The 11,017-nt window shown below is 51.0% G+C and overlaps 1 protein-coding gene across 1 annotated transcript in view; it reads right to left on the bottom strand.

Moving 5' to 3' along the window:
- Positions 1-319: 319 nt before the first annotated feature.
- The window catches only part of MXRA5 (matrix remodeling associated 5), a 28,842-nt gene continuing 18,144 nt past the window's right edge, over positions 320-11,017 (bottom strand). The window contains exons 6-7 of the mRNA XM_060086626.1: positions 7,087-7,987; positions 320-3,360 (exon numbers count right to left, since the gene is read on the bottom strand). Of these exons, the coding sequence (XP_059942609.1) occupies positions 1,452-3,360; positions 7,087-7,987 (2,810 nt within the window). The 3' untranslated portion in view covers positions 320-1,451. The remainder of the gene's footprint in view (positions 3,361-7,086; positions 7,988-11,017) is intronic.

Here is an 11,017-nt window from a genome sequence, read left to right as displayed (position 1 = left end):
GCATATTTGAGGAATACTGCTACAGGTACCCAAGAGGTTTCTTCCCTAGAGAAAACTGGCTGCAGGATTGCTGTGGCACCCTTTCTTCAGCCTCAAATTATCCTGCTTCATACTGGAGCTGGTCCCACCTTACCTTCCTGTCAAAGGCTCTGCTGGAGTGGCCACCTTGGACTTAAGTTTCCTTGCTGGTGAAATACTCACAGAGAATAGAATAATTCCAATGTGGTGGATCAAAGCAGTTTTTCAACCAATCTGATCTAAGCGCAAACTCACTTGAAGTGCCTTTGCCCTTGAAAATATCACTGTCATGATCGCCTGGTTCTTTGGAAAATATTATTTTATTATCCAATGTACATTATTTTGACCTTAAAAATACAGTAAAGCAGTCATGGAAATAACAGATCTATTTTTCGTGGACACAAACTGACAGGAGGAAAGATATTTCTGGGCTTCTCTGGAAGGCTCTGGGTTTATTCTGTGCGGTCACAACTTAGCTTTTTCCTCCCTCTCCTGTCGTCTCCCCGGTCCTGCACCACTCTCTCCGGATACATTTTATCATCAACAAGGAAATCCAATATCTCAGCATCCCCTACCGGAGGGTCGCTGGGAAAGGTACTATAACAGTGGTTTATGAATTTGAAGGAAGTCGGGAAGGAAACTGGTTTTAATTGCATTTCCGTGCCTGCTCTAATGTATACAAGCCTTGTAAAGACCAATAATTTATTATTTTTAATGAGACAGAAAGTATGTCTTTCCCTTTCTACTCTCATCGTCTGATTAGAAAGAAAAAAAAAATATATATATATATAACACTATATAAAAAGTGAGTTCCAGGGAGAAAGCATTCTTTCCTATAAAATGGGAGCTGTACTGTAGGACACTTGTACACGAAACACAAACAAACAATCCCTCTGGTTCTCAGCCCTTGTCGGGCAAACTGGAGTTCTGAAGTGACAGAAGACAACAGAAAGACGGATACTCATTCTAGAACGTTCTATCATGTTAAAACGGCAGCGGGTTAACTAGGTAATGCATCTTCCGCGGGGGTAGCAAGGCACTGTGAATCTCTACAGCTTCTCTGCAGTGAATGCTCCTTAGATATCCTACAGACGCCCGTTCAAGCATCAGGATGGTGCCAGCAACACAGAATTTGTAATTTGCGCCCAAGTCCTGTGAAATGCAAGGCAAGCGCATATGGCATCCTGTAAACATGAAAGAAAGTCCCCCAGAGAGGCGGACACCGGCTTCCCGTGTCTGCGTTGCTTCCTTTCATCAACAAGCACAGGTCAAGGTCGACGTGAGCCTCAAACCCAAAGCCGGAGGGGATCACCGTGCCCCGGGACAAATCCTTTTAGAGCCCTGACTCTCCGGCCCCAGCTGTGAACCCAAAGGAGGCTTTGTTCTAACTTCCGAAGCAGCGGCCGTGGAGTCCACGGTGTCCTCCCGGGGTTTCAGTAGACGTGGACGTAGGTTGTTTTTGAGTCACGGCCCAGGAGGTTTTTGGCAGTGCACTTGTAAAAGCCCGCGTCCCTCTGGGTGGCCTGCTGGATGATTAACGACCCCTGTGGGTGAAGAAACCTGTTCCCGTAGAGACGGGGCTGCGTCCCTGCAGTCAGATGCGATTTGTCCGGCAGCTCCCAGCTGACCTCGGCTTTGGGAATGCCCATGGCCATGCAGTTCATCTTCACGGTGCTCCCGGGCCGGGTGTAGATGACAGGCGTGGGTTCACTGGTGATCCGGGGAGGGTAGGCAATGACGATCACCGGGACATTCACGACGGAAGGTCCGTACTCCGTGTCCGCCTTGCACACGTAGGTGCCCCTGTCGAAGACGGATGCGTCTCGCACGGTGAGGGTACCGTTTTCCTGAAGGGTGAAGCGTCCCCGGACCTGGGGACCCTCCAACACCATGCCGTTGGGCAGTGTCCAGGATAGGCGGGTCTGCCGGGCCCCCGGAAGGATGCAGGACAGCTGCAGGGTCTCCCCGTTGATGATGCTGACCAGGTTGTGGTACTGGTTGCTCGTCTCGGGTTTCAGCCCCACCTTCAGAGACACCAGCCTCTCCGTGTAGCCCGCTGAGTTCCTGGCCACGCAGCGGTATGCCCCAGCGTCCACGGAGGAAAGGCCGCTGATGTGTAGCATCCCGTCGCCCTTGTGGTAGAACCTCTGCAGCTGGTGGCCACTCTGCAGCTCCGTCCCGTTGGGAAGGACCCACAGCAGCGTGGGCGTCGGGGTCCCGGCTGCCGAGCAGTTGAGACTGATGGTGTGGCCGGCCATGGCAGTGATCTTCTCGTTGACCGGGTCGTGGAAGACGGGCTTCTCCGTGGGCTCCAAGACCGTAAGCTGGACAATGAGTCTGGCTTCCCCACCTTCGTTACGTCCAATGCACGCCAGATGGACAGAGTCGCTCTTCCTCAGACTCTTGATGTCCAGGGTACCATTGCGATGGATGGTGATGCGGTTGCCATAGTAAGGGGCTGGCAGGACCACGCCCTCGGGAAAGGCCCACAGCACTCTTGGCGTGGGGACGCCTTCCGCCTTGCAGTCGATGAGTTTGCGACTCCCTCCTGGGGCAATCTCCCGCACCGTGGTGATGGCATTGGGGTGCCCGTTGATCTTGGGCGACTGGACGTTGACGTGAATCCAGACCATCTTCCTGTCCTCCCCGGCGCTGTTCCTGACCACGCAAGTGTAGTTGCCGCTGTCTGAGCGCTGGGCTTTCTGGATAAGGAGAGTGCCGTCCTGATATATCTGGTACTTGTCAGAGGAGGTGGGGATCAGCCTGTTGGCTGGAGAAAGCCAGGTCACCCTGGGCGTGGGTTCCCCTTTGGCCTCACAAGCCACGGTGACCACATCCCCGTAGGGGACCTGGACCATGGAGTACGTCTTATTCCGGATGACAGCGGGCTCGGTCACTACCTTGACACGCACCCTCATCTCGTCCTTGCCGACCTGATTTTCGGCAAAGCAGGTGTAGTCACCTTCCTCTCGCAACCCGACCTCGTTGAAGTAGAGGGTTCCATTGTTGAAAACGACGTAGCGCTTGGTCCGTCCACCGCTGTCATCGGACTGCATGAAAGAGTTGACCAGGCTGCCGTCCGGGAGGCCCCAGGAGATCTCGGGGTTGGGGAGCCCGGTGGCCATGCAGTCCACTTTGAGGTCGCCCCCATAAAAGACCCTGTGGTCATTCTCCTCCTTGCGCTCGATCTTGGCTGGTTTCATGACCACATTTACCTTGAGCATGACGAAGTCATCGCCAACCTTATTCCGGGCGACGCACAGGTAATCGCCCGCATCTCTGTCCGTGACGGATTTCACCACCAGGGTCCCGTTGGCAAATGCCTTGATCCTGGTGTCAAAGCTGACCGAGAGAAAGAAAACAGAATAAGATGTCAGTCTCCCGAACGCTCTCTCTCCCGGCTTGAGGTCTCACCAGAACGAAGCAAAAATTTGTGGTTCTCAGAACTATCGGTGCACAGGGCTGCTGCTCAAAAATGTTAGATGGATTCTGCAGCCCAGAGGGGACGGCCATCCAAATGCAGAAGTGATTTATTTACCACAATTAAGAACTCCCCAGTGGAGCCTGACCTCTGGCTGGCCTGGCCACTGATTCGAAGATGTGAAATGCAGTCTAAGACGTCAGCCCAGTTTGTGTGGGTGTGCGTGGATCAAATATTTGCCTGGTTGTCAGTGTGGAGCTTGTTGTAATGATAAAATCAGATAAAATTCTAGAGTCCTGGACAGAATGAATATGCATTAACCTTAGGAAGATGTGAAGTTTTTCCTAAAAGTTTTATACACGGTTTTTACACTTGACAGTTTTTATGATGTTGGTCCCATTATGAGGCAAACAGGCAGCAAAGTAGCTACAGTATGGATCACATAGCTGTGGTTATACCCAGAGTTTTGATGCTACAATTGGGTTCTTCAGAACTTGGTGCTATTGGTGTAAACGCTTCTTCCCTAGAATCTGTAACGAAAGCTTCATGACCCTCACCAGCTCGTACCCTCCTGCTGACATTCCATTTCTCCACGTGGTAGACCTAAACTCACACACTGCTGAGTTAATATTTGAGAAAGATTTTTCAGTTTAAAAAGGCAACATGGAAAGAGAGACAGAAATATGTTCACTAGGCGTGTGACATTTTTATCAATATATATCAGTATGGCCTCCAGCAACGCAGAACTAATGTTTTGAACAACAGGGCAAAGAGATTTGGGAGGTTCCTACTTTAAGCGTGTCCAGATTGAAAATCTCAATTACTTATAAATTATAATTCTGGCATCTGCAGGGAGAGCTTGACTATTATCCTTAAATATTTCCTGCACACTGTGTCACTCTAATAGCACGTCTGGAACTGTGCCACTGATTTAAAAAAAAGAAGTGTCTGCCTCTGATGGAATTCAACCTGATTATTGTTCATCAAAGCACCTACTAACAAGGACCACGTAACGTGTTCTGTTGGCCATGAGTGAGCATCAAGTCAACCTGAATTAGTAGGTCATTCGATAGGCGTGGAGCAGACCAAGGTATTTTAATGAGTCTTGGAGTTAGAATCCAAAAATGTATATAGTAGCACGTCTGTAAACATTTAGAAACTTCTATAGCAGCAAATCCTAACCTTGATCATTATCTGAATCAACAGAGCAACTCTGAAAAAGATGCATGGCTACACATTACAGGAGACTTAGCTTCGAGACATGAAAGTCCAGTCTCTCTGTTTTAAAACAGTCCCAGTGTGTAGGCAGGGCAAACAGCCCGTTCTTTTAAAAAACTCACATGGGCTGTTTAATTACACTTTTCTAAGAATGTAATTAGCCAGAATCTAGGAATAATGAAGCTATAGAGACTGTGGCTTATGATTTATAGCGAGATAGATACTAGTAGAATGGCCGCCCCAATTCACACTGGAACTACATTCTTTCACTTCAGTGTTCAGTCAGCACTGCGTCAGCCTCGCCAATGTCAATGGAAAACAATCCCCTGCATGGCAGGACACTGGCTCGGCTGGAAGATACTGTGGGGAAAATTGGGTATGTGGTATTCTGGATCGATTGTGCAGGGTTCACTTGGCATCACCCAGCCATCTGAAGTTAAAATACGGGCTGTGAGAAGGCGACTTGGCCCTTTTCCTGCATTGGAAGGAGACTGGGCAGACCAGACATAGCTGCGCAGAGCCTTGGATGCTGCTTTTGATCACAGCCCGGGGAGGAACCCGTGCGGAGGTGGGTTCCTGTCTGAGCTGCCAGGCTGTGTGGGCTGAAGACACACCATCGGCCAGGGGGTTTCCAACATGGCGCCACTGATGTGTCTTTGCTTCCATGTTGCCAATCATTGTCTCTTTCCTCTGCAGCTTGAAACACTTATTAAAGAGACAATGGCTTTTTGGGAATCTACCTCAGGGTTTCTCAGCCTCGGCACTTCTGATCTCAGGGGCTGGATGACTCTCTGTGGGGAGGCATCCTGTGCATGGTGGGGTTTTGAGCAGCATCCGGGTCTCCACTAATTAAAGAGTAGCAACCGTTCCCCACGAGTTGTGACCACTAAAAATATGTCCAGACATTGATGAGTGCCCCCTGGTAGACAGGACTGTCTAGTTGAGAACCACTTTCATAGGTAGACAGGTGATAGACAGAGGGTTAGAGATAGATAAAGATAGATTATAGAATAGATAAATGACCGATGATATACAGATACAGAGAGTACATGATAGAGACAAATGGAAAGATACTATATAGATAAATAATACATATCAGATAGGTGATGACAGATAAAAATAAATGATAGATAGACACAGATGACACAGAGAGAGAGGTAAGGTGGACGGATAGGTAGGTAGATAGAGCTAGAGATAGATGAAGATAGATGATAAGATAGATAAATGACACATGATATATATAGATACATAGAACAGATGACAGGCAGATGGAAAGATACTAGATAAATGATAGATATCAGGTGATGTTAGATATAGAAAAATAGATGATTGGTAAATAGGTAAAGAGTTTGAGCTAGATATAGAAAGGTGAGGGATGACAGACAGATGCATAGAATAGAGGATAGATAGGCAGATGGAAAGATACTAGATAGATGAATGATAGATATCAGATAGGTGATGATAGATGGATACAAATAAATGATAGATAAATAGATAGATAGATAGTTTTCCTTGCTAAGACAGTATCTTGCAGCCTCAGCACAACTGATATGTGGGGCTAGACGACTCACTGACGTGGGGCTGTGCTGTGCACCGTGGGGTGTTGAGCAGCGTCTCTGGTCTGTACACACCACATGCCAGGAGCATCCCCTCCTCATTCCCCAAGTCTCATCAACCAAAAATGTCTCCAAAATCTGCTCAATGTCCCCTGGGGACAAAATACCGCTTGGCTGAGACCCACTGTTCTAGATTCATACATCTGCGAATTGAAGACGGGGCAAGGCAAGCTGCTTTTTTCCTAGCCTAGATGAACTTTTAGAATCGCAGATGTGCTACCTTTGTGTTGCCATATGCGTTTAATTTTTTTGTTTTACCTCCTTTCCTTCTATTGCTAACACATTTTAAGATACGATCTGCAGCTCCTATGTGTTTTCTTGAGATTAGAATGAGAAGACAGGAAATTGTTTTATCTAATTATTTAAATACAGTTAAAAACTACCAGCATGAACACAAAAGCTATTGCTTTATCTTTCTTTGGAGGCGGGGAATAGAGAAGCAGGGCCAAGGGGCGAGGTGTTTGCTCTGCATCTCAATTGATAAAGACAAGATTGGGACTGCCCTGGCGGTCCAGCGGTCAACACTCTGCGCCCCCAGTGCCAGGGGCAAGGGTTCGACCCCTGGGCGGGGAACGAAGATCCCACATGCCGCCCGGGCGGGGCGGGAAACAAAGAAAAAAGACAAGATTTCATCGAGTGACAAAGAAATGCCCCCCACCCGGCCCACACAGGAAGCAATGTCTGTGCGTCAGCACTACCAACAAGGAGTCATTCCTTTTTCTGCTCGACCCCACGAGGAGGTTTCCCCAGCACCCAGAGTGGAGACAGGCTCAGGAGCCCCGGGACCGCTGGCGAGGCGGGAGCGCCACGTACCTGAAGAGCGCGTCTATCATCCTCTTGGACGGCAGTCTCCAGAGGATGCGCGGCCAGGGGTCTCCGGAGGCGCTGCAGTCCAGCTGGAGGGTCCCCCCGTAGCGGACGTCGGTCCTGTGCGGGGAGGTGCCGGTGATGCGCGCGTTGGCGGTGGCGTGCTGTACGGTGAGCTGCACGGTCCTGCGCGCCGAGCCCACCAGGTTGGCGGCTACGCACTCGTAGCGTCCGCTGTCCTTGGGCGCCAGGTTGCGGATGTAGAGGGTCCCGTTGGGGAAGACAAAGAGGTTGTCGTGGATGAACTGCGACGGGCGGATCTGCGTGCCGTCCCAGAGCGCCCAGCGCACGCTGGGCAGGGGCGCGGCCTTGGCGGTGCAGTGGATGTGGATGCTGAGGCCGGGGGGCAGCGAGATGTTCTCCAGCTTCTCCTGGTGGATGACCGGTGGGAGGGCCGCCACGTGCAGGCGGATGGCCAGGCTGTCGGCGCCGGCTGCGTTGCTGGCCACGCACTTGTACACGCCTCTGTCTGAGAAGGACGCCTCCTTGATGGACAGGGTCCGGTTTTCGTGCAGCGTGATCCTGCCCTCGACGGGGGAGACGGTCTGCCACACCCTCCTGTCGGGGAAGATCCAGGAGATCTGGGGAGCTGGGGTCCCCTTAGCCAGACACTCCATGGCGATGGTGTCGCCCAGGTAGACGGTGACGTCCTTGTAGTGGGCGGCTAGGATCTGAGGCTGCTGCACCGTGACTGAGAGCAGGACCACCATCCTGTCTGCCCCGTGCAGGTTTTTGGCCGTGCACAGGTACTGGCCGCGGTCCTGCACCTGTACGTTTCGGATGATGAAGGTGCCATTCTTCAGGACTTCAAACCGCTGTACTCTGGTGTTGGGGGTCATGAGAGCCCCTGGAAACCAAAAACAAGCACCATCAGGTTCAGTGTAAACACGGTCTTTCCAAAGGGATGAAACAAGGATTATGAGTTCATCTGATTCTCCTCTTTATGTCCAGACAGTGAAAGCAAAAGACCCACCACCCAGGTCCTCTGATATTCTGCTTGACTCTTATACTAATCCCCAAACCAGGGCATATGCCACCTTCAGGCCAAGACAGCAGGTATGGGTTTCAGAGAGGGTTCTGGAAGCCGTCATGAACCCCAGGGTCTCCCAGGGTGGCCTCTTCATTTACTTTAGGTACTGGAGAGGCAGCCCCACTTTGCTCAGCCTCTGCCTAGTTGTGTGGAGGCTGTCCTCCTGAGGTCCCCAGGTCGGCTGCAGGGATGCCCCAGGTTCGCAGTCACTGTCCGCCTCTGTCCGGCCAGGCTCCTGAGAGCGACATGGGGCTGGTGATTCTGTGCCCCGTCTGGTTGAGTTGCGCTCTGACTCAGGCTTCGTGACGGTGCCTGAGAGCCCCACCTCTACAGTCAGGGGACACACACCCGTCCTTCTCCCCACTGTCTATACTCCCTGTATTTTATAGCCCATCTCTCAGGACGCTGCCACAGTCAGTGTCTGTAATAATCAAGTGTTTCTGATGCTTTGACATGTTGGGGTCTTGCTGACCTTCCAGAGATGGTCAATTCCTAGAGATAGCAAAGGACCCACCTTCCAAATGCAAACTGACCCATCCAGAGCCTACCCCCCACTCCCTGCTCTGAGAGGCTCCCATACTCTGGGCCACCATCCACCTGCCCTCATCCCCCCAGGACAGGTATCAGACAACGAGGACAGTCCCTGCACCCAGGACCTGCTGGAATTATTCACACCAGCCCGTCCTAACCCCGCTCACCCTGGCTCACCTCTTCCTTCCTGCGAAAATCACAACAAAGGCTCTTGTCTGGTTTTCCCCCCTCCCTCTGCCTCCTGACCGACCCTGGTGCTTCCCCGTGTAACCCTGCATGGTGTGCTGTGCCCCCTCCTCTTGGCAACCGTGAGTGACCAAGTGTCTTTTCGATGGCAGTCATCTCCTGACCTGTTAGCCTTGCCATACCTGAATAATAACAAATCCTATATTGAAAAACTAGAAAGCCCCAGAAAACCCTGACTTTCAGTCCTCCCACCCTATCCCATGCTGCTTGGTTCCTGGGTCCATGCGCCCGTCAATGGGCTATTCATTCTAGTCTTGACAAACTCCTCCGCTTCTTTTCCTAATAATTGTCTCTAAGCTGGGAGTCCCGCCTTTGCATGGAACCTTGGAACCCTGGACGCTGTCCCCAGCCCCAGTGCTGAGGATTCATGTCCTCGACCTCTTAAGTGACCTGAAACTTCCCACGACAAGGCTTTCCGCCATGCATGGGGTATTGCAGGTGAGTCTTCCCAGCCCACCTGGTCATAGGGAAACAGGTGTTGGTTGATGACAGTATAACCTCCCTGCCTTTGAGGTGATGCAGGTCCTCCTGCTCCGGGTCCAAGCCCTCCTGAATGACAGGTGACGGTGGGCGTGGAAAGCCTCCTGCTGGCCCTTAACCACTTCCCCATTGAGGGATTTTATGATGCAGAGATCCCAAAGTGCTTGTCTATTTCACTGGGTTTCAGGTGGGAGGGAAGGCCCATGAAAATCTCCTGCAGACCACGATGGGCAGGTACAAGGTGGCCTCCTATTAGCACTCAATGAGATGATTTCGTTTACTGGGTAGAAAAGGTTCAATAAAATAAGAGCCGTCGTGCAGCTCCAGGACCACAGAAAACAATGCTGGCTGGATGGGAGACTGTCTGGTTTGGGCATGAAATGAGGAAGAACTTTCTAAAAACTGGAGCTAGCTAACAAAGGAGAAGCCAGCAGTAGAAGCAGATTCCTGGTCAGGTAGAGGAAGGTGCCTGAATGTCTAGGGAGGGGGAGTGGTCCAGGGATGCTCTAAAATGGCACAAGGTATAGAAGACCCTAAGGATGAATGCAAATGGGATCTCCCAAGGGAGGAATGTGCCTTCCTTCAAAGGCACAATCCTAGAATGAAACCCCCGTGGTGTTCCCCATTTGCTATTTCAAGCAAGTTCCTTATTAGATCATTACGAAAGCGTTTGCTGTCAAATGCTGAGCTGATCAAAGATGTTGGTAATTTCCCTACGCTCAGTGCTCTCTGCTCACCACTGGGACACAACCAACATGTGTGAGATGAGCAGAGAATGTACAGCTCGCTCTAGTGATATCAGCACTTGTCATTTCCTGGATTATCTAAATGGCAACTGAAAAAAATCCAACCCTCTGAACAGGATGCGAGCCTGAAGGACACAGCCATGTTGAGAGAGAAGGGAAGAGAAAGGGGAAAAGGGAGGTCCATTTGTGGAGGTTGGAGGCTCTCCACTATTACCTTCTTCCGTCACCTAGAATCTGTTTCACCATCGGGAAAGCCGATGGTCATTTTATGAAGCAAAGTGGTCTCTGGGCATCCCAGCTGCCAAGTAGAGACCACCATACAGAGCCGTGTTACGGACTGAATTGTGTTCCCACGACAATTCATATGTTCATGCCCTGACCCCCAGCACCTCAGAATGTGGATGTATTTGGAGTTGGGGGTCTTTAAAGAGGGGATGAAGGTAAAATGAGGTCACTAGGGTGGGTCCTGATCCCATCGGACTGCTGTCCTTATAAGAAGACGGGATTAGGACACAGACACACACAGAGGGAGGACCCTGTGAGGACACAGGGAGGAGATGGCTGTCTACACACCCAGGAGAGAGGCCTCAGGAGGAACCAGTCTCGGTGACACCTGGATCTTGGACTTCAACCTCCCCAAACTGAAAGAAAATAAATTTGCGGTTCCAGCCGCACCATCTGTTCCGGTGCTTTGCGACGGCAGCCCGAGCGGACTCATACGATCGTATCTCTAGGTTCAAGTCAAAGCAATGCCTGATGAGCTCCCGCCAAGCTGCACCGACCTTTCAAGCCAGTGCGAGGACCAGAGGGATTTGCACAATTCCCCTCACGCCCCTCTGCACTC

This window comes from Mesoplodon densirostris, chromosome X, assembly GCF_025265405.1.
Source record: "Mesoplodon densirostris isolate mMesDen1 chromosome X, mMesDen1 primary haplotype, whole genome shotgun sequence".
NCBI lineage: Eukaryota > Metazoa > Chordata > Mammalia > Artiodactyla > Ziphiidae > Mesoplodon > Mesoplodon densirostris.
Note: the sequence above shows the minus strand (reverse complement) of the source record. Positions and strands in the feature narration are given on the sequence as shown.